At 39.2% G+C, this 16,998-nt stretch overlaps 1 protein-coding gene across 3 annotated transcripts in view; it reads left to right on the forward strand.

Moving 5' to 3' along the window:
* The window catches only part of DMXL2 (Dmx like 2), a 142,990-nt gene that overhangs the window by 71,217 nt on the left and 54,775 nt on the right, over window positions 1-16,998 (forward strand). For all 3 annotated transcript variants that reach the window (XM_040620639.1, XM_008705966.2, XM_040620638.1), the window contains exons 14-15: window positions 13,359-13,448; window positions 15,621-15,738. In XM_040620639.1, coding sequence (XP_040476573.1) covers window positions 13,359-13,448; window positions 15,621-15,738 — 208 coding nt within the window. The remainder of the gene's footprint in view (window positions 1-13,358; window positions 13,449-15,620; window positions 15,739-16,998) is intronic.

Raw genomic sequence — 16,998 nt, forward strand, 5'->3', positions numbered from 1 at the left:
AGGAGCTTTTAATTTAGTGGAGGAGAGAAATTATTAATAAAAGGTTAAATAACAGTTTAAGCCAGAAACAGTGTCTGAGGGTGGTGTGTAAGTAATTGTCAAACAGATGGTACCAGAAGTATTCCATAATCCAGACGAGAGAGAGATCAGAGGAGGGTAGGCCTAGAAGGCTTTAGGAAGGACGGTATTTAGGTTTGTTTTTGATGGGTGGACAAGAGTTAGAAAGACAAATCCTTTCTCTTTGCCAGAATGAGAGAATGGCCTGCAAGTGTGGATACGGGAAAGTACACGTGTAGGTAAGGCTTGTTCCAGGTACAGTGGGAAAACCACGTAGACTGGAGCCAGAGGTCTGGTGTAGAGGGAGTAGCATCTTAAAATCAAGGAGTTGGAAGATACTTTATAGGTCACCTAGTCCAAACCAGCCATGTGATGCTTTATTCCCTCTACCACATTCCTGCCAGTCTGTCATCTGGCCTCCGAGGCGGGAGCCTCAGCTCTGAATGCAGCTCATGCTGCCTTTATAAGTTACCTTCACTGTTATACTGAAATTAAATTTGTGTTCCTTAAATTCTGCTTGTTCGACCTGGTTCCATTTAGAGTAAATCTAATTTTCCTCACATGTGAGATCACTTCAGATAACTGAAGATGACTGTATTACAACCTATGAAACTTTTTTCCTCAGGCCAAACCTGCCCCCCTCCACCAATAAATTAATTCTGTTTTATATTTGACCCTGGTTACTCCTCTTAGCAGTTTTCAGTTTCTATACTCTGGGCGTTGTAGGACCACTAGAATACTGGCAGTATTATGGCCCCTCTCATTAGATTTTATTGTGTTTTTGGTAGTCATGCCAGATTCTTTCTTTGTAATTGATTCATCCTGAGCTGACTCTCATTTAAATATCCCAGAGTCTCTTTTTGCCAGCAAGCCATTCCGTAGTTGTGCATTTGAGTTGTGGCCCAAATGCAGGCCTATTTTCACTATTACATTTCATCTTGTTAGGTTCAGTCTTTCTTCTTTGAATCCAGATTCTGTTATTCATATTATTGCTTTATGACTTACATCACCAGTCTGGTTGTTGAATGTTATTTCCACATCTTTATCTGAGTCAATTATAAAAATGTTAAACAGGATAGGACTGAAAAAAGACCCTAGCAGTGTACATTTGAAATCTTTTTCCATTTTTATTGTCTGAAATATTTCTTCAGCTTGTCCCTAGGATTTCCATGAGGCAGCTTGTCATGCGCTTTGCTGAAATAAAATACACCCTGTCTGCCAAATATTCTGCAGTCGAAAAGGAAGTCAGATCTGTCTGAGGTGATTGTTTGAATGTATAGTAGGTTAAATGTACCTACCCTGATGCCTGTTGTTGACTAAAACCTTGTACTAAATAGCCATCAAGCTCTTTAGTTTGTCTTATTGAATTATATTGTTTTCCTTTTCGAAAATTGGAACGTTTACCTAATGCTAGTATTTTGGCTATGACATTTCCCATGATTTCTCACAGAACGTCTTCTATAGTTATTGAACTTATTTGCAAAATTTCCCACTAACCCAGGCATTACTTTTCCAGAAAATATAAATTTATGTAGAGCAGTTAGATACATTCTTGGAATTTCTCAATTTATCCTGTCTTCTACTCGTCCCCTTACCAATGTACATTTTTTCTTAAACCTATTTTCATTAAATTTTTTAATGTTAAAAAGTAATACATATTCATTGTAGAAAATTTTTGTTTTTTTCTGTTTTTTGCAAGCTAAATTCTTTTTTTTTTTTTTAAAGATTTTATTTATTTATTCGACAGAGATAGAGACAGCCAGCGAGAGAGGGAACCCAAGCAGGGGGAGTGGGAGAGGAAGAAGCAGGCTCCCAGCAGAGGAGCCTGATGTGGGGCTCGATCCCATAACGCCGGGATCACGCCCTGAGCCGAAGGCAGACGCTTAACCGCTGTGCCACCCAGGCGCCCCTAAATTCTTTTTTTTTAATTAAAACAATTTTTTAATTTTTCTATTGTGCGTGTTGGGGGAGGAGCAGAGAGAGAGAGAGGATCTTAGGCAGTCTCCATGCCCAGCTCGGGAGCCTGAATCAGGGCTTGATCTCACCACCATGAGATCATGACCTGAGCTGAAATCAGGAGTCTATTGCTTAACCGACGGAGCCATGCAGGCACCAACAGGCTAAAATTCTTGAAATGGAAGACCAGAGACAAAGTAGGAATTAGGAGTTCTTATTCTCTGCATCTTTATTAACATTGAAGTATCATCCTGTTAATGAGCTCATCTTTTCCTTTGTCTCTAGACTCTGAAAATAATTTATTGTTACTTAATTTTTAAAATAAATTTTTAGTTTTTGGATAGTTTTAGATTTACAGAAAAGTTGCAACAGTAGAGAGTTCTCATCCACCCCACAGCCAGATTCCCCTATTGTTAACATCTTCTATTACCAGAGTATATTTATCACAACTAAGAAACCGTCGTTAGTATGATATGACCAATTAAACTCTAAACTTTTTAAGATTTAGCCGATTTTTCTGCTAATGTCCATTTGTGTTCTGAGATCTCACCCAGAAAACACATTATATTTAGTCATCATGAATCCTTAGCCTTCTCTGATCTGGGACAGTTTCTTCGTTTTCTTCGTTTCTTTCTTCCTCAGTATTTTCTCATGACTTTGACAGTTTTGAGTAGTACTGGTCAGACATTTTGTAGAATTTCCCCTTGATTTGGGTTTGCTGTTTTTCTCATGGTTAGACTGGAGTTACGGGTTTTTAGGAAGAATACCCCAGATGTGAGGTATCCTTTTTCACATTATATGACAGGTATATGCTATCAACATGGTAATTAGTGCCTTTCCTCTCTGTTTCCAGTCTTGCTACAAAGTTGTTAATTTTATTGATATTATCAAAGAATGAGCTCTTTGTTTCATCGAATTCTATGTTTTTGTTTTTGTTTTCATTTTCATTAATTTCTGCTCTTAAGTTTTCTTCTTACCCTTTTTTGGGGGAAGGGGAGGTTCTTTTTCTCGGTTTCATGACATGGTAGCTTAGAGTCTTGTTTTGAAACTTTTCATATTTTCTAACATATGCATTTAGTCCTACAAATTCCTCTCGCAGCACTGCTTTGGCATTTTGGTAAGTAGTATTTTCATTTTATTCACTTCACTATATTTTAAAATTTTCCTTGAGGATTCTTGTTTGACGCATGGGTTATTTAAGAGTGTGGTCTTTAGCTTCCCAGTAAATCCTGGGAAGAGATTTTCCTGTTATCATTCTGTTACTGATTTCTGATTTAATTCTGTGGTGGTAGGAGAACACCCTCTATGATTCCAATCCTTGTAAATTTACTGAGGTTTGTTTAATGGCCCAGGGTGTGGTGTATCTTAGTATGTCTTCCATGGCACTTGAACACACTCTGCTGCTGTTGGGTGGGATGTTCTAAAAATGTCACTTAGATATGTTTTCATTAATGGGGGCGTTGAGTTCCTCCAGCTCTTTGCTTATTTTCTGTCTAGTTCTACCAATTCCTGTGAGAAGGGTGTTGAAATTCCCAACCATAATTGTGAATTTGTCCATTTCAGTTCTAGAGGTTTCATGTTTTGCGTATTTTGCAACTCTGTTTTTTTTGCATACACATTTAGTCTGAAACGAAGGTGCTGGCAGGATCGTGCTCTTTCTAGGGGAAGATCCTTTTTTGCCTCTTCCTGACTTCTGGTTGCTGCCCCCAGTCTTCAGTGTTCCCAGACTTGGAGCTGCAGCACCGGAGTCTGGCTCTTTCTTCACATGGCCGCCTTCTCTCTGGTTGTCTCTACGTGCCCTCCCGTCTTCTTAGAAGGACACCCACCCTAATCTAGTATGACCTCATCTTAAACAGTTTAGATCTGCAAACATCCTTCCTCTAAAGAAGAGGGCAGTCCGACATTCTGGGTAGACGTGGATTTTGCTGAGACACTAGCCAATCCCTTACACTAACCACCTTTTTTTTTCTCATCAGTTGTGTTTGCAGTTACGTAGTCAGGAACCTCCAAGTCCTGACTCTCTTAAGCCATTTTGACTTTCAGAGCCATATGTTATAAGGAATTCTGAAATTTTTACCTTTCTGAATGATAGACTATAGGGTCTTGCTGTTATTATTGATCTTAAACTCTTAACATAACATGATTGCTCCCTGTCAAGTTCCCATTATTTTTGCTGATCTTTTTTTGTTTTTTTCTATGTCAGAGCAGCAGTTCTCCTAGTTACTTCCTCTACTGATTGTGAGTTGAAATATGGCAAGAAGTTGTCACATGCTGTCCTCTTCCTCAAATGGGATTTTCAGTAGGTGCTGGGTAGAGGCTAGCTTTTTTTTTTCCCCCCGTAAGAAACATCTGAAAACATTTGAATTTTATTCTGGAATCAGGAGATGGATTTAGGGGACAGTAAACTTTTTAGGGAAGTAAAGTGAGTTTGCAGGATGAAGTGCAGTTGGTAGGCACTGGAAATGTTGGAGATAGCTGGAAATCGACTGAGGTCATCAAAGCATGTGGTAAAATAAACCTGAGCTCGAGTGGGATTTGGCAGATATTGAGAAAGCGTAGGGTAGGGCTTAGTAGTTGCTGAATATGGATACAAAGGAAATGATGCTAAGGTTTCAAGTTCGTGACAGTGGATCCACTAGCAGTGGTTAGATGTTTGTGAGGTTGATGACTTCAGTTTGAGGTACACCGAGCGTGAAGTGACTGAGGTTTTAGGTAGCAAAATGTAGTTTAGATAACTATTTTGCAGACATTTCAAATAAATTCCTAATGTTCCTTCTCAGATACCAGTGTACATTTGGTACTTATCATTAAGACAGAACTTGAGGTCTTTAGACTTTTAAAGGCATGAGTAATGTTAATTTTCATAAATGTGACTCTGAGTCATCAAGAAGGGATTTCTGTTGACCAAGCTGTTTATGAAGGCAGCGATTTAAAGATTCTATTTTTAAGTAGTCTCCAACTCATAGCCCCTCACAGCACACTCCACCAGCTGAGCCAGTTAGGTGCCCTGAAGGCAGTGATTTAATTAAAATTTAAAAAAATATCCATTCAGAACACTGAAGATAAAATTGTTCTAGTGCTTGGTGTAATGTCCTCTAAGTTTATCCGTGGTGTAGCAAGTGACCAGATCTTTTTCAAGGCTGCATGATATTCCATTGTATGTGTATACCACAGTTTCTTTATCCACTCACCTGTCAGTGGACATTTGGGTTGCTTCTGTCTTTTGACTATTGTGAATAATGCTGTGATGAACACAGGTGCCCGAATGTCTCTTCGCAATTCTGCTTTTAATTTTTTGGGGTATATACCCAGGGGTGGAATTGCTAGATCATGTGGTAATTCTATTTTTAATTTTTTTGCGACCCTCCATACTGTTTTCCATAATGGTAACACCATTTTACATTCCCTCCAGCAGTGCACAAGGTTCCAGCTTCTCTGCATCTAGTCCAACACGTATTTTCTATTCTTTGGTAGTGGCTGTTGGGTATGAGGTGGTACGTCATGGTGGTTTTGATGTGCGTTTCCCTCGTGATTAGTGATATTGAACACCTTTATCATGTGCATGTTGGCCGTTTGTATATCTTCTTTGAAGAAATGTCTGTTCAGGTCCTTTTGCTTTATTTTGTTGTTGAGATGTAGAAGTTCTTTCTGTATTCTGGATGTTAATCCCTTATCACATATCTGATTTGCAGTTACTTCCTCCATTCTGTAGGTTGCCTTTTCACTGGGTTGGTTGTTTTCCTTGACATGCAGATGTTTTTAAGTGTGGTGTTGTCCATTTGTCTATGTTTTATTTTGTTGCCTGTGCTTTTGGTGTCATATCCAAGAAATCATCGACAAAACCAGTGTCCTGAAGCTTTCCCCCATATTATCATATGAATTTTAGGATGGTTTTTTCAATTTCCGCAAAATACGCCACTGGGATTTTGATAGGAATTACATTGAATCTGTTGATTGCTTTGGTAGTATGGACATTTTAACAATACGAAGTCTTCTAATCACAGCATGAGATGTCTTTGCATTTATTTATATCTTCTTTGATTTTTTTTAGCCTTGTTTTTAGTTTTCAGTGTGTAAGTCTTTCATCTTCTTCGTTCAGTTTCTTCATAAATCTTTTATTCTTTCTGATGCTCTACTAAATGGGATTATTAGTTTCCTTTTGGACTGGTCATTGTTAGTGTATAGAAACAACTGATTTTTGAATGGTGATTTTGTATCCTACAGCTTTGCTGAATTCATTTATTCTTTTTTTTTTTTAAAAGACTTTATTTATTTAACAGAGATAGAGACAGCCAGCGAGAGAGGGAACACAGCAGGGGGAGTGGGAGAGGAAGAAGCAGGCTCCCAGTGGAGGAGCCTGATGTGGGGCTCGATCCCATAACGTCAGGATCACGCCCTGAGCCGAAGGCAGACACTTAACCACTGTGCCACCCAGGCGCCCCTCATTTATTAGTTCTAACAGGTGTGTGTGTATGTGTGTGTGTGTGTGTGTGTGTGTGTGTGAAATTTTTAAGGTTTTTTGCATATAAGATCATGCCATCTGCAAACAGATAATTTTATGTCTTTTCTAATTTTTATGCTTTTTATTTTTTGTCTAATTGTTCTGGCTAGAACTTCCAGTCTGTGTTGAATAGTAGTGGTGAGAGTGGGCATCCTTGCCTTGTTCCTGATCTATCTTAGAGGAAAAACTCATGAGTCTTTTCCCATTGAGTACGACATTAGCTTCAAGCTTTTCATATATCTCTTATTATATGGAGGTGGTTTCTTTCTATTCATCGTTTGTTGAGTGTTTTTTTTTTTTTTTCCATGAGAGCATGTTGAATTTGATCACTGTTAAATCTGTGTCTCTGTTGGTCTTGGACTTCCTATTCTCAACAGAGAAGTCAGAATGGTACTTTTATACTGTGATCTGTTTGGATCATGTCACTCTTTTGTCTACAGTGAGCTGTAATACTGTACAGACTCGACCTCTCACCCCCTATCCTGCCTTCCTTCACTTCTTTGATACTGTGTTTTTCTATTTTCCCCTCCCTCATTTTGGCTCCAGCCATACGAGTCTCTTTACTGGTCCTGGATTGTGGCCAACAGTTTCTCATCTTAGTGTCTTCTACTTACTGTCCTCCCTGCCTGGAATGTTCTTCCCTCATAACACATGGCTTGTATTTTTGCCTCCTTTAGGCCTTTCGTCAAATGAGGGCTTCCTGACCACTCCTGCCCAATACTTCCTGTCCACATACCCACTTTCTTCCCCTTACCACTTAGTACTGTTTCGCAGTTGGTTTTACTCACTTATTTGTGTGCTATTTGTCTGTCTTCATTTGAATGTAAAATGAGGGCAGTGCTGTATTCCCAGTGCCTGAGAGCTGATAAACACTCTATAAATATTTGTTGAGTTAATGAAGAAGTTGATGAATATCATGCTGAAGTGTTTTATTACCTTGTGAGGGCAGTGGGAAGCTAGGTGTTCTACCAACTTGTACTTCATCAGTAAAGTACGTGAGCAGAGGTTTTCTCCACCCTCTCGTTCTTTCTTCTGTCAAAATCTTCACTATTTTGAACTGATATCTATTATTTTGACTTGTGCCTTTTTTCTCATTGAAGAAATGGAATGGTTTTTCTTTTTATTGGCTATTTGTATTTTCTTTGGAATTGCTCGTTTGTGTTCTTTGTGGGATCGTAGTATTTAAAGGAAGATCATACTAAGGAGGAGAAGCTACATAAAGATCTTCCTCTGCATTTTGTGGGGAAGAACACATTGGTAACTGTTGCACTTTTTCAGGGAGAGACAATCAGAACCACCTTGATTTAGTCCCTGTGTCAGTCAGGGCCGAGGTGGGAAACAGGTGACACACTTATAAAGGTTTAACTGTTGAAGAGTTTAATGAAAGAACTCCTTATAGAGGTGGGCACATGGTTGACCCACAAGTGATAATGCACTCAGAGTCTAATAATGGTGATGCCGTCATTACCATTATCAGAACAATGGTCCCCCCAAATGTTCACGTGCTAATCCCCAGAACCTGCAAATTTGTTACCTCACATGGCAAAAGACACTTTGCAGATGTGAATAAATTAAGGACCCTGAAATGTGGAAATTATCCTGGAATATTTGAGTAAGCCCATTGTAATCACATGAGTCCTTGAAAGCAGAGAACCTTCCCTGGCTGTGGTCCAAGAGGGAGGTGAAAAAAGAGGAATGGTCAGAGAGATAGTATTTACTGGCTTTGGGGGAGGAGAGGGGCCCATGAGCCAGAGAATATGGATAACCTCGACAAGCTGGGAAAGGCAAGGAAATTGGACTCTCCCCTCGAGTCTCCAGAAAGGAATGGAGCCTGTTGACAAGTTGGTGTTAGTTCAGAGAGACCCATGTCACACTTCTGACCTACAGAACTGTAAGATAATACATTTGTGTTGTTTTAAACCACTAAGTTTGTGGTAGTTTTTTGCAGTGGCAATAGAAAAATATATCCCTGTGCCTGAAGGGACAAGAGAGCAGTAACAGTGTACCAAAGCCTGGGGAGAGCTAACGCCATGGAAAAGGAGCTGCCTGTTGGGAGAGGTGGCCACACAGGAACATCGCCACTGCCGGCACTGTGGGGAGCAAGGGGGCACATGCCTGACTTTCTCTCCTCTCCAGTCTCTGACCAGTCCCTCCCACTCAGTGAATTCAGCCGGCTGAAGCTGAAGCCGGCTTGCGAGTGAGGTGTTAGGGTGCAGAAGTCAACCTCTTGGGGCACAGAACAAGGCAGACAGGAGTGGAGAATCCATCAGGGTTTAGATGGAGATCAAGGGTAGCCAGCAAAGTCCACTCTTTTTGCCCCCTAGCATCGATTCCTGTTCTTTATTTAGATGGAGAAACTTTTATCTCCAGCATGGGGGAAACACAAATTCCCATGTGGCCTCGTGTCATTGTGTAATGGTGCCAGGTTAGTCGTGGTCCTACTTGGAACCTGAATTGAAGTTGTTGCACTATCGGTACTTGTCACAATAGGGGAATAGGGAAAAAGAAACAACATAGAGGAAAGCTGTCAGAGCCCTGCTTCTACAGATAGTCACAGAGCCTGAATTCAATAATCGTAGTCTCCTTCTCCCACCACCAAATTCTGCATTCCCTCACACCTTTGTCAGCACCTCGGGTGTTTGCCTTTTTTTCTTTTTAAACCTGGTGGGGTGGCCCAAACATTACTGTTCTCTTTTTCTTTGAGTAAATACCCAGTAGTGGAATTACTGGATTGGGTGGTATTAGTGCCATATTGTAGACAGTCAAAATTAATGCAGAAAAATCCTTGATGAACAAAATGCCAAAATTTTAAATAAAGACAGATCTAGCAGTGCCATGATGAGCCACATTGAAGCCTGGGGCAAAAGGAAGAATGTGTACTCTAGAAACATATGTTCCTGTAATTTTTTAATGGTTGATTGAGTAAAAGTGGAGAAGATTGTGTGCACCTGTATTAGTTTCCTACTGCTGATATGACAAACAATGCATTTAAAACAATACATTTATTATCTTATTGTTTTGGAGGTCAGATATTCCAAAACCAAAATGTTGGCAGGACCATATTCCCTCTGGAGGCTCTAGGGGAGAATCCATTTTCTTGCCCTTTCTAGCTTCTAGAGGCCCCTGCATCTCTTTTCTCATGGCTCCTTCCTCCTTTTTAAAGCTAGCAGCAGAGCATTTTCAAATCTCTCTTTTTCTGGCCTTTGCTTCTCTTTCTCTGAATCTGACCGTACTTCCTCCCTCTTGTCGGGACCATTATGATTACAGTGGGCCCTTCTCCCTAATCCAACATAATTTCCCATCTCCAGATGTTTAATTTAATTATACCCACAAAATCTCGTTTGCCATGTAAAGTAACATACTCATAGGTCCTGGGAATTAGGATGAGGACATTTTTTGGGGGGGCCATTATTCTGACTACCAACCATAATAATTTCACATTCAAAATGGAGGTATGAAAAATTAACTGAAGTGCTTTGGATTTTGGATTTTCAGCCGGAGAAATGTTACATGGATAATCTTGTTTACAAAATACAGCCACTGACTTGGCTCTTAAATATTTTGACAATTTAAGTCTTGTGAACATTTATCTGAATACTTTTAATTGTCATGAGATGTCCATAATCTGTAATATAAAAGCAACATTGTGTTTGGATCTTCTAAAACTGACTCATAGATTTTGTTTCGTGTAGTCTTACGCAAATTTCGAAGTGGACTTCAGAACTTTAAAAAAAATAATACCAGTCGCAGTGTTATCCTGCAAAAGAAATTTCAGTAAGCTGAAGTTAATTAAAAATTATTTAAGGGACACCTGGATGGCTCAGTTGGTTAAGCGTTCGACTCTTGATTTTGGCTCAGGTCATGATCTCAGGGTCGAGCCCTGCATTCACATTGGATGTGGAACCTGCTTAAGATTCTCTCTCCTTCTCCCTCCACCCATCCCCCTCCTCCCTCTCTAAAAAAAGATAAATTAATTTAAAAGATTAAGCTTGTCACTTGGTCAAGGGGCGCCTGGGTGGCTCAGTCGTTAAGCGTCTGCCTTTGGCTCAGGGCGTGATCCCGGCGTTCTGGGATCGAGCCCCGCATCAGGCTCCTCCGATGGGAGCCTGCTTCTTCCTCTCCTACCCCCCCTGCTTGTGGTCCCTCTCTCACTGGCTGTCTCTCTGTCAAATAAATAAATAAAATCTTAAAAAAAAAATAAGATTATCACTTGGTCAAGACACTGTCAAACAGGGAAGTTGTTAATATTGAAAACAAGCAAAAAGTAGATTTTAAAAATATTGACAAGTTTGCTTTCATTAAAGCCAGGAAAGTAAAATAATAATTAATCTTATTTTGGTATAAATAAATTTAAATATAAAATAATATTGTGAGTTTTAATATGCTTTCTTTTCAGTTTTTCAATAATTTTCTTTTTTTTTTAAATTTTTTTTATTATATTATGTTAGTCATCATACAGTACATCCCCGGTTTCCGATGCAAAGTTCGATGATTCATTAGTTGCGTATAACACCTAGTGCACCATGCAATACGTGCCCTCTAGTTTTTCAATAATTTTCAACCGCTTTAATGTTCTGGAAAAATATTAATCATTAAATATATAAAAACATATCTTTGAAGTTTTGCTTTTGTCTCAGGCTTTAATATGGCTCATCAAGACATTTTTCTTTTTAAAGTTTATTTAATTAAATAATCTCTACACCTAACGTGGGGCTTGAATTCACCACCCAAGGTCAAGAGTCATAGGCTCTTCTGACTGAGCCAGCCAGGCACCCCATGACAGTATTGAATCCTGTATTTAAAATTTTGATATTTTGTTCATTATGAATTTTTTTGCATTAATTCTAATTTTAAGAAATACTGCATTGGGAGACCGGGTGGTTCAGTTGGTTAAACGTCTGAGTCATGATTTCACCTCAGGTCAGGATCTCATGGGTCATGCATGAGATCAGGCCCTGCCTAGGGCTCTGTGCTCAGCTGGGAGTCCGCTTGAGGTTTTCTCTCTCCCTCTGTCCCTCCCCGACTTGTGCACATGCGCTCTCTCTCTTTCTCTCTCTAGTAAATAAATTTTTTTAAGATTTTATTTATTTGAGAGTGGGAGAGAGAGCATGTGTGTGTGCGTGTGCAGTGGGGAGAGGGAGAGGGAGAAGCAGACTCCCCGCTGAGCAGGAACCCCAATGTGGGGCTCGATACCAGGACCCTGGGATCATGACCTTAGCCGAAGGCAGATGCTTGACTGACTGAGCCACCCAGGTGCCCCAGTAAATAAATCTTTAAAAAAATACTGCATTAAGATATTATTTGTCATGATTATTGAGTTTTGGGCACCCCCTTAAATTTTGCACCCAAGGTGAGTGCTTTATTCACTTTACCCTAATTCTTGCCCTATCTTCTGCTATAAAAAGTGTTCCTTTGTGGGAGGTAAAGTTGAGAAGCATCCTTGTAGTGTTGAATAAGGGATTTGGTAAGGCCTTAGTCACAGTGCTAGCAGCAGAGTTGTGGGCAGGGAAGGCAAACCCTTACCTGGAATGGGTATCCCTACAAGGGGATGGCAACCTTGGTTGCATGTCAGAAGCACCTGAGGAGTCTGTTAAGTGCCTGCGATCAGACTGTATTCTAGACCAATAAATCAGTCTCTGCGAGTGGGACCTAAGCAGCAATGATTGTTGAAGGTCCGCGGGTGATTCAGTGTGCAGCCAAGGCTGAGATCCATTGATCTACATCAGTACTTACTAAACTTCAGTATGTACATGAGTCACTTAGAGGTCGTGTTAAAATGCGGATGTATTAGCTTTCGGGCCGGAGAGTCGCATTTATAAAAAGCCTCATGATGCTGCTGTTGTTGCTGGTTCACTGACCACACGTGAGTGGCAGGGGTTCATGGTGTGTTAGAGGTATTCCAGTGTTTTAACCTCACCATCTGTAGGGTACAGTTGCATCCAGATTTCAGTTAACAGACCCAGGAGACCCTACTTCCAGGTGTCCGAGCTAACACTTTAAATCCTGAATCTTGGGCGAATATACTCATAACAATAAATTCGGCCATAACCAGCCACATATTTTGTCCTCCTTGGTCTAATAAGCCTCGAATCTGTTCCTAACCATGTCTCTGGAATCTTGCTGATACAGATTGAAAAAGTGCTACAACCCCAGTGTACGTGCTGTTTTCCCAGAGGCCATCTTGTATTTATATCCCTGGGCTAAGCTGGGATCTAACCCCTCTTAGTGGCCTGGAGGTGGTAAGAAGTAATGGCGGTGATGCTGAGGAGAATGGGCATCTCCTTGTGACGTAACTGCTTCAGGTGAAGTTACTGAAAGGTTTTCATACAAGGGAAGCCTGAGTGGAAGGAGGGAGAAGAGACTGCTCTTTTCAGCAGAAAGGCTTGGGAGTTTGGGGGTCCAAAGTTTGACTTCCCGTGTTAGTTCAAACATCCTCATCTCAAAATGCAGAGTCCCACTTCCTCTCAACCATTGTCGGTACCTTCTCACTGGCAGGGTCGTACTTGTACGTGGCATTGCAGATCTGCAAACTATGCACGTGGGTGTGGGGCCAGGTCTGCCGTGGAGCTTTAAGATTGCAGAATGAAGGCATGTTAGAAGAACCGGATGCCTTGACATTCTACACTATTTAGCCAAACACTATAGAGTCTTCTACCTGGTTAGTTCATTTTAAAAACGAGAATAAGAGTGAGTACAGAAATTTGAAATGATTCTTTGAATGAATGAATCACCATTGCCAATCATTGAATATTTAGAGGGGCTTCAAATGCCTGAGATGCTGTATCATACTGACAATAGATTCATAAATTGTTGATGATTCACATTTTCTGTTTTTTATTCACAGAAACTTATTGGAGAAGTGTTTAATATCGTGAGCCAACAGTCTACTGCTCGACCTGGCTGCATTATCGAACTCGATGCAATAACCAACCAAGTAAAAACATGCTTGTGAATTGGGGGTATTAATATACTTTATCCCTGAGCGTTTTATGTGCATATGTTTCACGGTCAGAATAATTCTCTTGTTTGAGAATACTAAATACAGCCAGCTTCTTTTGATTTTCTCGGTGAAAATCTAATGATTTAGGAATTTTTCTCCAGCTGAATTATATCTGTAGCGTTATTTCCTGTTTAAAGGTCATTCGATTCAGTCAGGGAAACCATGAAGGAAAATACAGTTACAGCTGCATAGGGGCTTGGTTTGTGGTTTCTCTTTTTATATTATTCCTCATTTCAATTCAGTTGATAGTTCAGCTTTAGAGTGTTTACCTTGCTAGGCTGAATATTAGATATTTTTACAATATCCAGTAAAATGCAGATGAAAGTAGGATCAAAGGATCCTACATTTACTTTCTAATCATAGGTCTTTTGTATAGTCAGTGTTCTTCCCTGGCAACTACCTGGGAAAGAGGGAGAACCCTTCTCCCTACAGTGAGTTTGTAAATCCCTTTCTAGTCCTCAAGATGTTTGTTCCTTGAGGATCATAGTGATGGACTAAGGGATAGAACTAATATACTCATTCCAAATAGGAAAAAAGATTGTTTCGGTGAGGAAGTTACCAATGTCTTCAAACAAGGAAATGAAGAAAGAAAGAGCTAACCATATTTAAAAACAAATATAGCTGTATTATTCTTTTTTTCCATGGTGCCCGGTACATTCTGTTGGGGAAAATGTAATAATTTCCACCAATGTAGAGAAATTACCATGTCAGCTCTTGGCAACAGAAATGTGGCTGCCAGACTCAAATTACTAATGCCTCCAAGGAAATCCCTAACCTGTGGTTTCCTTATTCTCCTCCATAGGGATACGGGAGAAGAGTGGATTGTCTTCATTCCCATAAAGGTCTTCATTTTTAATGGGCTGGGTGTTAAATTCATCTCTCACTGTAGCTCCTCTTCACCATGGGGTATCAACAGAGGTCACTCTTACTGAGCATTATGCTTCTAACTTCATACCCATTCAAGATTTTTTTCCCCCTGTAGCTGTGACTATCTTTAACGCAAAGGCTGGAAAACTGCAAGCACTGATAAATGGCTTAAACTCATTCTAGGTTTGTTCCCAATGTGCTGTATGATTTCTATATCCATGAAGACCTCACCCTTCCCTCTTCATTTATCTTTTCATTTGGGGAGGTGACCATTTTCTCTATGTGAAGAGATTTTTGGTTTCTATGTAGAGAGACCTAAAAATACCATATCACTTCCATAAACATTCTGTGGGTCATCCTAATATTATAGTCCTTTCATTTCTGTGTAGTTTGTAAGGAGGTTGATCTCTGTTCTGTAAGATTTAGCCCACCCATCCATGCTTCCCTTCCTTGAAATCTGTGGGGCAGCCACCTAATTGTCTTGACACACTTCCATCATAAGATTTTGTTTGGATTTAGTTTTTCCTTGAATTTCAGCTCCCTTTTGTGATTATAAGTAGCCATTTGTATTATTTTTACTCTTCTCCTCTGCATTGTTAAAAAACATGCTCACGTCGCATAGCCGTAGCAGCTGACAGTGATGGCTCATCCATCCATTTAGAAATGCTAGTTACTTACGTGTGAATACATTAATCCAGAGGTGTGGCACCCGACTGGCTGTCGTAGGGCCCCTCATAATTCCCACTAGACAGACTGGGAATACTTTGAGGACGTTCCTGGTTTTCCTATTTTTGGTTCCCAAGTGGAGTTAAAAAAACTAAGGGAATCCTACACTAGTCGTCTTATTTACATAGTCAGCATAGCCTTCTCCAGCCAGTCGTGAGACCTAATATTTTTTAGCTCAAAGTGGTGTGGATCACTTATGGGTCTGTGTGTGTGTGTGTGTGTGTGTGTGTGTGTGTGTGTGTGTGTGTGTGTGTTTTGAGAAGCAGATCTGTTGATTTGTTTTTATTAGAGCTCTTGAATTCCGCTATTAGCTATAGCATCTTTGAAAGCAATTTTCTCTGCCCAGGTGATTCTAATGATTTTATTTTCTGTTGCTTTTTCCTTTCTAATTTGTCAGTTGATAAAGAATAGAAATTGTTAGATTTATTTCTTCTACATTAGTGTTCTTGGGGAGGTGGTGGGTGGAAGACAGGGAATTTCAAAGATAAAACTTCATTTTTTTCATATTTGTAGTGTGGCTCAAATACACAGTTGCTTCATGTGTTTCAAGAAGATTTCATTATAGGATACAAACCACATAAGGAAGATATGGAGAAAAAGGAAACAGAAATATTTTTTCAGCCATCGCAAGGTACTTTTAAAAAGTTGTCTTGAGTTTGACACCTTAATCTTAGAAAAGAATCTCTAAATTTTTATTGAGTATGGATCTTTATATCAAAACTCATCACTCTTCTAATTTTTAGCAAATAACACCAGCTCTATAAAAATTGCTTGTTTGTATATAGAGAAGGTAGTGGGTGAAAATTACATTTTGAAAGACAGTTTCAACCAATGGCATAGACTTTTGCCAGGAAAATGTTATTTATGAATCTTAGTTTAATTGTTTTAAAAAGTAATTTTAATTATTCAGTTCTACAATTAAATTACTTTGATTGGTAGTAAGTTCCCTGTATCTCAAGGAAACCAATTAATTTCAGTGTAAGTTTTTAAAAGTCCCCAATACATTGCTGAAGACCATTGATGAATATATTAATATAAGACATTGTTTTGTATGGTATATCAGGAACCTCAGGTACACTGTGAATTAAAGGTACCATTTCACAGTGTTCCCCTATGACACGTAGTATTTGTTTTTTTGTGTGTGAAACTAGTTCTCCATAAGAGCTTTCAAGAATAGACCCCATATGATGTTTAGTTTAAACTTTACTATTTAGTTTAGAATGTTCCCTTTAAAAGTTCTAACTTTGTGCATCTTGTTTCTTATATTAATACTTTCCTTCTTAAGAAGTTACTCAGTTGTCACATGGTTTTATTTTACTCTCAGTAGGGCATAACAGGACTGCTTTATAGATTTAAAATGTGCTTTTCCATATTTCACCTTTATCTGGGTTGAACATTTTTATATGCTTTGCCACAAACCTAGGTACTGTTTATCATTCTACCTCTAACAAGAAATTCATACCAGCCTACTAGAAACAATGCTTATAGAAAGTCAGTATTTTATTATAATATTTTTTATTGAAAGACTTACATTTAAAAATAATTTTTTATTTCCCTCTTTTGATATTTCTTTATGTCATTGCAAAATTAGGCCAGAAGATTTTCCTTTAGATTTTGTGCAGTTTCTTCAATTTTCTTCTTGATTTTATAGCTATTTTCTTAAAGGACTTGATAGGCATATGTTCTTTCTTCCCTGCCCCTGCCTTATCTTGTACTTTCTAAGTTTTAATTAAAAATTAACTTCTCTTTAATTTTTTTAAAACTTTAAAAAAAATTTTTATTTTAAGTAGGCTCCATGCCCAACATGGGACCTGAACTCATGACCCTGAGGTCAAGAGTTCCATGGTTTACCAGGCACTCCTCTAATTTCTCTTTTAATTAAGAAAAATGC

The sequence above is a fragment of the Ursus maritimus genome, unplaced genomic scaffold (genome assembly GCF_017311325.1).
Source record: "Ursus maritimus isolate PB19 unplaced genomic scaffold, ASM1731132v1 scaffold_35, whole genome shotgun sequence".
Lineage (NCBI taxonomy): Eukaryota > Metazoa > Chordata > Mammalia > Carnivora > Ursidae > Ursus > Ursus maritimus.